The 11,213-nt window shown below is 34.5% G+C and overlaps 1 protein-coding gene across 1 annotated transcript; it reads right to left on the bottom strand.

The window, feature by feature from the left end:
* Positions 1–7,125: 7,125 nt before the first annotated feature.
* On the bottom strand, positions 7,126–10,688 carry LOC130951218 (metal transporter Nramp1-like). Its single transcript, XM_057879851.1, has 14 exons — positions 10,605–10,688; positions 10,391–10,526; positions 10,212–10,290; positions 10,064–10,104; positions 9,707–9,785; positions 9,499–9,603; positions 9,309–9,418; positions 9,026–9,207; positions 8,885–8,954; positions 8,625–8,798; positions 8,434–8,538; positions 7,951–8,082; positions 7,777–7,872; positions 7,126–7,602 (listed from the first exon to the last, which is right to left on the bottom strand). The coding sequence occupies exons 2-14, from the start codon at positions 10,493–10,495 to the stop codon at positions 7,273–7,275; spliced, it is 1,608 nt and encodes a 535-aa protein (XP_057735834.1). The 5' UTR covers positions 10,496–10,526; positions 10,605–10,688; the 3' UTR covers positions 7,126–7,272.
* Positions 10,689–11,213: the final 525 nt, after the last annotated feature.

The raw sequence follows: 11,213 nt of genomic DNA, 5'->3' as shown, positions 1-11,213 counted from the left end.
TATTCGTTTTTATAATTTTAATTTAGTAGTTATTAATTAGCTACTCCTCTTGATGAGGCATCAAAATATAAACTAGTAAACTATTATAAGAATTAAAGTTTCATAAAACTAAGAAAAATTAAAATTAAAAATGTAAGACCCAGAATATTTGAAAAGTCTTATTATGATCAAGTCTCAAATCCTACAGTTATTTATAGCCTTAATTTCAGAGATTATTTTATTAAAGATAATTAAGGCAAGTTTTGATTTATTGGATTTGAGATAAGTTGTAATTATTATCCAATTTTATAATTATTGGATTATTTTCTATATTTGAAGTATAAAGTTGATGGTTATGAAATAATAAGGATTTTTATATGATTAGATAAATAATATTTTTAAATATTATTACTGCTATTTTGGAAAAAGGAAGAAATTGAGTATATTATTTCTAATTATTTGGTTGGGACATTTTATTGAAAATAATTTGTGAAAGTGATGAACAAATAGTATTTTTATACACTATTATTGTTGAATTAGAATTTATTTCTAATTACTACATTATACCTATTTTTAAGTGAAATTACTAAAATGTCCCTAACCCTAATTTTCAAAAATGAAACCCTAACCTTGGAAACCCTAACCCGACCCGGTTTCCCCCAACTACTGCTGCCCCTCTCTTCTAACAGCAGCAGCAACACTTCTCCTTCCTCAAACCAATACACTCAGCTATAGCAGCAAATCTTTCCCCCTCTCCCCAACAGAACGCAACGCACAAGGCTTCCCAGTTCCATGAAAGAAAGAAACTGAGGCAGAAAGGGAGTCAGAGAGGCAGGGACTGCGCCACAGCCCGGAGCTCACTGCCGTCGCAGTCGCCGTCGCGCCTCCCGCGATCAGCCTCGCCGTCCGTCCTGCCGCCGTCATCCTCGCGGGCATGAAGGAAGCCCCCTTTTTACTGCCACTGCCACCCGTGAAGCTGCCGCCGTCGCGGGTCAGAACCCAGGCGAGAGAGAAGGTCGCGATGGAGGATGGAAATCGCGCCCTTCAGCCGCTGTCTGCGAAGCCTGGGTCACCATTTTGCCTCGCCATCACCGCAGAAGTTGCACCCAGCCCAGCCGCGCCACCTTCCCTGCACCGTCGCAGAGCAGATCTGAGGCGAAGGGGATGACCGCGATGGGAGGAAAGAGTCACGCCACCCAGTCGCTGACCTGCTCGCCGCCAGCGTCGCCGGTGTTGCCGCGAGGAAAAGAGAGAGAGCCCCGCCGGAGGAGAACCGTTACAGAGGTGTCCCAGCCACTGCGCCCAGCTGCTGTTGGGGTCTCACCGCCGCCGGAAAAAGGTTCTGGCCGCCGCAGGAGTCACTGTCAAAGGGGGACGCTGTGCTTCTGTGTTTCTGACCGCCGGAGATGGTTCTATGACTTCCGGGATCACCGCTGAAGCTCCAGGCAGAGTTTCGGCCACTTGAGACCTTGCTGCCGTCGCCGGAAATGTTTGCCGGTAAGGGTTTCATTTGAGGTTTCTGCCTTTTTGGGTTTTCGAGATGGTTTTGATGCTGTGCGGTTTTTCTAGTTAATCCACCGGAGTTTCTGGCCGCCGCCGGAGCTGTTGCTGTCGCCGGTTCGAAATCGCAACTGCTTCGTTTCGCTAGTTCAGTAAGTATTTATGTTTCGGAAAGCCTCGCGTTATTATTCTGTTGTGTTCGGTTAATGAATATGAGTTTTGATAACGTGGGGTCGAGTCCTGATTATTGTATGTTGCGATTAGTGTCGCTATGGTTATTGTGGATGTGACTTGAAGTTGAGATTGCGGTTGTTGATGATTTCGGGTTGAGGCGAAAAGGACTCTGTGACGTGTTTGGGTTATGGAATTGCGTTTTGAGGTAGGGGCGCTTTCCAAAAACTATGTCTTATGTATTGGAATTATTACATATGGATACTGATGTGAGATAGTATGTATTTGGTGATTGTATCTGTCTTATGTATTATTTGATTGACTCGAATGATTATGGATGTTGGTTTGGCTGAATTGTTGTGCGGCTTGTGAAATGTAATGTTTGAAGTTGATTCTTTAAAGATTTGAATCTGAGTTTAATCCGTGGAGGATTGATTTGATTTGAGTTAATTATTTCGATAATTTGAAAAGTCGAATGCACTTTTGAATTCAGCCTGGTTTATCTTAATTGATTTGGTTTTGGACAAATGATTTGTTATTGAACCGTTTCTTTAAAGCTTTGGAAATGTGTTATATCGATTGATATTGAGTTGATTTTGAAATGGTATCCTTGAGATACGCCACTGAGGCAGTTGTTGGAATTAGCTTGCTTTGAATTGATTTCTGGTTTTGAGCTGTTGAAAAGGACTGAGAAATGGTTTAGTTGGGACCCGAACCGGGTGGCAAAAGTCCAAGTTTTAGGGGAGGTGCTGCCGAAATTTCTACAAAATCCTACAATTGTTTGTAAGGTTATTTAAAAAGGGTTGGATTTGAGAAATTGTATTATTTGATTTATTAAAAGGATATTTATGTTTTCAAGTTTGATTTATTTGACGAACCTTATACGTTGAGTTCGGCTTATTTAGAACTGAACTATTTTTACCGTTTGAATCACTGAAGGAAAGAATGATGCTTTAATATTGATTTCAATATAAAAAGGAGTTTTTGGTGATTTTTAAAGGAACCTAGACTTTTGATTGAGTAATCAAGTTTGAGGCATTTTGGAAGAGTTGGAAAAATGGGTTCCAAAAAGAAACCTGAAAGTGATTTGATTCAAATGAACCGGTTCCGTTTCAAATGAGTTGATTTTTGGACCGGGTTGGAACTTGTGATTTTGTATGATCGGTTTTATAATAAATTCAGTTTTATTTACTTGAACCGAGGATTTATGATTTTAAGAGTTTCAATGAATTTTAAGGAATTTATATAAGTTGACCTTCCCTAAAGACTTGGGACTCTGCCGAAAAACTTTTGTTATAAACTCCCATTGTTGGATGGGTGATTTTGAATACTTTGAAATAAATCCTTAACTTCCCATAGTTTTGGAAGTTTTAGAAAGAGGATGCCGAGAGTGGCTTTATTCTAAAAAGAGAACTCACTTTGAGTAAATTTGGCTTATGAGCCTGAGATGATTTGAGAAATGAGATCTTTAAAGCCAAGGCTGAAAAGAGTTAAAAAGTTGATTTCAAAGTGAAATGGCTTGAGAAAAGTGAGTTATGGCTTAAATGTCGGTTTTATGAATTTGATGATATTGAATGATGGAAGTACTGTTTTTGTTTTGGGCCAGAATGGCTATGTATGATTATAAATATTGGCTGGTTCTGGATTGAACCGTGAGCCGGAATGGCTGTGTGTGATATTGATTTATGGCTGATTATCGAATGAGCTATAAGCCGTAAGGCCGATTATGAATTATGAATTTAAGCCGAAGGGCTGTATTTATTGATAAGTTGATTGGTTCTGGATTGAATCGTGAGCCGGATGGCTGAGATGGATGGTGATCCATGGTTGAATATATGTGCATGTATGCAATTGAATGATTTGTGAATTTAAGCCGAATGGCTGAGATGAAAGTTGTAAGCGAGTATGCTTGTGTTTTCTCTCTGGTTGTAAGGGTGACAGGGCACCGATACCCTCTAACGGCGACAGGGCGCATATACCCTCTAATGGCGACAGGGCGCAGATATCCTCTAATGATAATAATGCGCAACAGAGAGACTGTGTCCGGGTTAGCTACCGGACACGTCGGGTTGGCTTGGTAACCGACAGATGATATCATCAGCCACTAGGGACAGGCATGCATCATATGCATCTATGTGACATTGTTTGGGTATGCATATTGTACTTGGTTTGCCTATGTGATTAACTGCTAATTGTTCTACTTGCAATAACTGTTTGTTTGTGTTTGCATCTTCCTACTTGTGTTTGCATCTGGAACTCTGTTGGATTGTGGTGGATTGGTTGTGGTTGGATTGTTTGGGCCTAGGGCCGTGGTTGAATGAGATGGACCGATGGTTGATTTCGGTTTTGTGGTTCTGGTTTGGAATAAGATATGAAAGGTTATTTTGGTTCAGTATAGATAAACCTTTTTGAAAGGCTTTTGATGTTTTGAAAATTGAACGGTTCCTCTTTCAGAAAAGATTTCTGACTTTACTTTATTTGTAAACTGTTGTTTTTGAAAAGAGGCATAAGATGGTTATTAATCACTGGTACGGTTTATCTTCATGTATCCTATTACAGTAATTCTCAAAAACCCTCTACTGAGAACCCTTTCGAGGATGATGTTCTCACCCCCTACATTTTTCCCCTTTCAGGATTGGGCGCAGAAGTTATGAAGAGTTTAATTAATTGTTATTGAGATGCTCTGTATTGCTTTAGAATATTATTATTGTACCCTCGCCTTTATCTTGATATATTCTGTAAGAGGGATAGGAATTGTACTGGTTAATGTCTGTAATATTATTTGTATATGTATGTATATATATGGATGTACTCTTTATGAGTTTTTGTAAGTTGTATGGTTTCTTTGGATACACGTTATCGAACGAAAGTATTTTTGGGAACGGTATTTGTGGTAAAAAGATTTAAACAGACTCATATTTTAATAATAAATAGTATAAGAGTCGCCGTAATGTCCGAGCTATCAGAGTCGCGCAGCCGGAAGCGTGAGCTTTGGTAGTTAGGGTGTTACAAAAAATGCTTATAAAAAATGAAGCATAAATTCAGAATTGTAAGAGACGCTACTTCATAATAATTATTGTTGCCTTGTCTAAAAGACTATAATAATATTAATGGATTTTAGTTGGTAGAACTGAAAATGACAGGAATAATATGGGAAAAATAAAATTTATTTTAGTAGTATTTATATAACAAGAGGCCAAGTACTTTCTGATTTCCTTGAACGTGTATAAAGTATAAAGTGCTCTCAGGTCAATCCAACATTCCCCCTTTAATAAAATTAAAATAATAAATTAAATAAAAAAGAAAACTATTTTTTTGAAACAAAGATTTAACATTCATACTCCTTGAATCTTTTGTTTTCACATTACATAACTTGAAGCTTTAAAACTTTTTAATAGTAAAATTGGATACATACATATACCAGAAATTATTTTTAATATGGAAAGAGAGATGGTGTTTTAGTTGAATATTGATATTTGAAGTGTTTTACAGTATTGTGGATATTGTCCAACACGCTCCCACGTGGTGCAACACGCCCCCACGTGTTGGCTAAGATGCTGCTACGTATCCAACACGCCCCATGTGTTGGCCAGAATGCTGCCACGTGTCTAACACGCCTCCCACGTGTTGTAACACGGCCCCCACGTGTTGACTTCCCACCTAAAAAATCTACCCATTTGTAATTATACCAAATACTCTCATTTTCAACAAAAACACCAATATTTTTTACATATAAAAAAAATTAGCCTACATATACATCTCCACATGCTATACACCTTTTTATTTAATCAAAATTATGATTTAATACACTACTACTGGCTGGTACGGCACATGGGACAAATTAAGAAGTGTCGTGTAATTAAGAAGAGGACATGCATTAACCTCCTCGCTCGTTTTATTAATTGAAAATTAAAATTTTTATTTTTTTTTTAAATATATCAAACTTTTTAACAGATTTTAATTCAAATCAAATTCAATAACAAATCAAGTTTGATATTTGAAAAAACGAATTTATAGTAGATTTAAAGTCAGCCAACTAACTACATTATTATAGACTTGACTTATTAAAAATCAGATAAAATTTGGTCTGACTTAATCTGTTTTTATTTTTTTATAGAATAATTATATTAAATATATACTAAAATTAATTATTAAAATTAGTTATTAGTATATGATATATATTCAAATGCAAAATAAATTAAATTATATACAAATATATAATCATTAATTTTATAGCTAATTTTTTTTATATGCACTTAATATTGTTACTCATATAATCTTTTTCCATTCTATGTTAATCACTATATTAAACACTAGCTACACTAACCTACTTTAATTATTATACGAACCTAACATATATTAACATAAACTAATTAAAAGAGGAAGGAAAAGAAAGTTATTTGAAATGGATGGAGAATGGAGGAAGTGAAAAAAAAGAGTAAAATGTGTTTTTTTATGCTATCTTTTAATTCGATAGATTAATAATTAATTTATTGTGGATTTAAACTCCATTTAAAAATTTATCGCACGTACTAATAAGCTAATTATTAAATCAATCTAAATTGATTAAAAAAATGAAATGTTTTTTCTTTTTTCTTTTTTTTAGATGGATTATCACACATGTTGCAGCAATAATTAAGAGATTTTTTTGATCGGTTGTAATCCTTAGAACTCAAATCTGAGACCTTTAAGTGGAAAAAGAAAAATTATGCCATTTGAGATATTAAAAGTATGGGTTATGCTACATGTACACCAAAATCAGTCATTAGTATAAAATACATACGAGAATATAAATACATATTGAAAATAAAATAAACCATACATGTATTTATATAAATACATTAGTGCCTGATTTGAGTAGCTGATTTTAGAATACAAATAACATTTTTCTAAAATTGTCAGGTGGCCGTGATTTTGTTCAGGCCCAGTGTACCTTCTCCAAGAAAAACATACGTGTATATGTGCATCTATATGCATAAAAAGTCTTAATTCAATGGGAAAATGGATCCTCTCCAATTTTTTTAAATGTAGTGTGATCTTCTACCGTTAACTTTATAAGTGAGGTCAAAATTAAATATGAAAGAGAAAGCATTGAAAGATGAGAGATCACAATTGACACTATTCAATTTTTTTTTCACTGGAGAGGATCCACTCCCATGTAATGTATGTTTTGCAACAAGTATATCTAGACCTAGGTTCCTAATAATGTTGGCTTTATTTTTTAGAAAAATAAAGATTTTCTTAAATTTTTTTTTTTTTAGATTCGTCCAAGTGTCCAACCACCCAATGTTCGCATGCATGTTACAACATCAGCTACTCATGCAGCTGAAGTTTAGCTCAGATGGTAAATCATGTGCTTCTTAATACGCTGCATTCGAGTTCGAACCTTGGTTGAAAAGGAACCCTTTAGTATTGTGTGGGTGGGTGTGTAGTGATACTTAGGATTGAGGGTTGTAACATGAGTTACTCATAACAGGCGTCAATGTGAATTCATATTTCAATATTTCATGGTGTTTTCTCCTTAATTGCATTCTTCATATTCAACTCGGTTCATCTAATTGCAAAGAAGCATAATATCTGTAAAATCTTTATTAAAATAGATCTTTACCCTTGTAGACAAATTCAAATATCTGCTGGACTAGCAATTCTCTCAGGCAATTGCATGCTTACGATGTCTTCTCTTGGAAGATGAGAAAGTGACTCATTGCAATCCTCTGCTACTGCTGCTGATGTTAGTGCCAAAAATGGTGTGGCCTTTCTGTTCTTCCGCACCACCAGATATGCAATTCCGGCTAAGTACACCGCCACGCCGGAGAATCCTAGTATTCCCACAAACACTTTTCCAACCATTTTCATCTTTGCATGAAGAAGCAGCTTGATGAAGCTAGATATTAAGTAGTATATGTTTATGGTCATGATCAATGACCCGATCATCCAAGTAACAGACGCGATCTATCATCAAAAAAGGTAAAAAGTCAGGTGAAGTCGACTTCACGTGAAATTGATATCTGAGAGCCGTTAGATGAAAATTTAGTCAAATCAGTCAAATCATCTAACGGCTCTTAAAAAGTAAATATTCAATTTGATCTCTGAGCTTTTAAACATGTTATAGTTCAAAGAATTTACCATCAAAGAGTTAACATGTTCTCCCATCTTGGTTTTGCTGCTAGTGAACTTGAGAAGTGGAATCAAAGCGAATGGAAGCGCAAATGATAATATCATCTGAATAGCAGAGAATCAAGAACACATTTTGTTCAATTATCATAATTTTTCTAAGCAAAAGCATTAAGATGGCCTTACAGATGCAATAATTATGAGCTCTCCGGCACCGGAAGAGCCACCAATCAGTGCTACAACCAAACTTGGAGTAATGGCTAAGCAACGAGTTAACATGTTCCTAATCCATGGCTTCAGTCTCAAATCTAGAAAACCCTGAAATAAGAATCTGATATTATATATGTCATGGTGAAAACTCAGGTGCAGTTAGCTTCACGTGAAGTTAATAGCTGAGAGTCATTAAATAATTTGACATATTTGACTAAATTATCATCTAACAGCTTTCAGCTATTAACTTCACATGAAAGTAACATGTTCCTAATCCATGGCTTCAGTCTCAAATCTAGAAAACCCTGAAATAATATATAGAATCTGATATTATATATGTCATGGTGAAAACTCAGCTGCAGTTAATTTCACGTGAAGTTAATAGCTGAGAGTAGTTAAATAATTTGACCAGTTTGACTAAATTATCATCTAACAGCTCTCGATTATATGTATATATACCTGCATGACATATTGCCCTGCATATGTTCCTGTAATGGTAGAACTTTGACCAGATGCTAGCAAAGCGATTGCAAAGAGTTTTGAACTCCATTTCCCCAACACATTCTGAAGATATATAAATCATCCTCAAACTTCAATAGTTTCCGAAAATAAGAGTTCTTATAAAGGGAAAGTGTTATGGTGTTACATACTCTAAGTAGAAATGAGGCTTTGTTCAAATCCAAATCCTCACAGCTCTTCTGATCATCTGCACTCAAATTTGAAGAATTGCAAACTGCACCACTTACAGAAATAACAGAGATATTTATGAGGAAGGCCACCATAAGAGCAAATCCACTTTCTATCATGTAAAATCTGCAAGCTTCCTATCAAACAATGAAATGGAAAAATCATAACCATGAAGATTTCTTGTGACAAAAGCAGAATCCATTCTAGAATGCTAAATGCTTACCTTGATTCCACGAACGGATCGAGGTATTTTCCTCGAAAGTACTAATGCAGAGTGGAGGAAGAGATTGTGTCTGAAGAAGGAAATGCATAAGGGAACATATCATTAACAGAAGCTTCTAGAAGACACAAGAAAAGAACTCACGGCATAACCAAGGCGCCGAGGAGCGAAATTGCAAGACCAGTAGCACCATTTCCTTTAAGCTGTGGAACAAACATACCCTTCACAACTTCTTTTGCATCAGGCTTTGCATATCCAAGCTCAGCCATAAAGCAAGCACAGATGGTAAATACCAGAAAAGCAATTAAGAATTCGAGTTTTCTAATCTGTTAAAACAACATAACATAGAAAAATCAATCAATTTGTTTATATATAAATAGTAACCATATGAAACAAAAGAAAATGTGTAGTGCATAACAAAAACTACCCCATATTGTTGTAATGCTAAGAGAATCAATGTACTTAGCCCTGTAAGAAGAACACCAATCCAAACAGGTATGCTGAAGAGCATGTTCAATGCAAAAGCTGTCCCAATTACTGCATAGAAAATCATACAAAAAACTTTTTATGTTTTTGTTTAACAAGGTTGATTAGTTTTTCATCATGGCAATTTTCACCTTCTGGAATATCACAGGCCACAACAGAAATTTCGGCAATGATCCAAAGGATCGTGTTGGGTACTCGCGGATATTCAGTTCTACAATGCTCTGCTAAGTGCTTTCCTAGAAGAACCAAAGAAAACAGAAATGAAATTCAGCATCCATGTATCTGTTGATCAAAATTATTCAGTTAAGAAAAAGGAAAATTGTTAATCAAATTGAGTACCAGTTACAACTCCAAGATTTGCTGCCATTGATTGAATCACAAGAGCAGCACATGATGCCAACAATACAATCCAAAGTAACTATAAACAAAAGATGTTACCAAAAAGAATTGTAATATATAATATGACCATAAGTATATGCTAAAACATGGTTTAATATGAAAAATCCTTAAGATATTGCTTGGTTTTTGTCTTTCTAAAGGTACAAAAAATTGACCAAAAAATCATCACTAACATATGTCTACACTAGAAATTCATAAATTATCTTAAATTTTGTTCTAAAGTACTAACATATGTCTACACTAACATATTATTTTTTCCCTAACTAAAGTACTGCATTTAAATACATAAATGCATACCTCATATTTATATTGTGCTCCAGATTGAAGATCCGTCTCAACTGCAAGTTATTGTGAACATTGAAAGAAAAATCATTATATAAATCATAAGCATATAAATAACTTTGCACATAGCTCCTTTATTTTTTATTTCAATAACTGATCTTACAGTTTCCTGGGTCTATGTATGCAATAGAAACAAGAAATCCAGGCCCCATATATGCAAATAAATTCTTCCAACTCCTCCTCTGCAAAACAACAACAACAACAATAATAATTAATAATATTATTAATGATAACAACAATAATAATATGAAGAAGAAGAAGAAGAAGCTAAGGGAAACTCACATCAGGAACTTCAATTTGGTGAACATCAATGGAGTCTATTAAGGGTGCATTTGTGAAGCTGTGGTTACCAGTGCTTGACATAAACTGTGGATGCTCTGGAGCCATGTCCTTCTCTTTCTAAGAATCTATATATTCCCTGAAATGAGAAGAACAAAAAGAAGATTGAGAGGGACATACAGAAGGAAGAGTGTGAAGTGAAGTTGCAGATATGTACCAATGAGAAGAGATGCTTAGAACTTAGAAGAGGTGAAGGAACTTAGCTTGCTCTGACTCTCTCTTATTATATATTATATAAGCTTTGACTTGATGTGAAACTTGAACAAAACAAAACTTTTTTTTTATATTCTTTTTTATATATTTTTTATATTTAAATATAAAAATATTAGGAGATTATCCTAATTTATTATTTTTTATTACTATTTAGTCTTATAATCCTTTAGTATTTTTTTAAGTATATATCTCATATGATAATTAATTTAATAGTTATTTTTTATGCATACATAACATAATTATTTTTTTAAGAGATAAGATATTTTAGTAATAAATTTTTTTTTAACCACTATAATATTTTATCCCTCGATTTAAGGCCGGATTCAAACTTTCGACACTTATTTAAGTGGATGAGTGAAGTGACTCGACTAATCTAAGTTTAACAATTATAATATTTGATATACAAATTTAGCTAAAGTATATTTTTTTATTCTTGAAATTTGTTAAAAGTTTTAAAAATACTCTAGAATTTTATTTTATTTCAATTTTGTTCTGAAAATTTTTTATTTGTATCAAATATATCTTTGATAGTTGATGTTTTAAAAAATTAAGA

Source organism: Arachis stenosperma, chromosome 9, assembly GCF_014773155.1.
Source record: "Arachis stenosperma cultivar V10309 chromosome 9, arast.V10309.gnm1.PFL2, whole genome shotgun sequence".
In the NCBI taxonomy this organism is placed as follows: Eukaryota; Viridiplantae; Streptophyta; class Magnoliopsida; order Fabales; family Fabaceae; genus Arachis; species Arachis stenosperma.
Note: the sequence above shows the minus strand (reverse complement) of the source record. Positions and strands in the feature narration are given on the sequence as shown.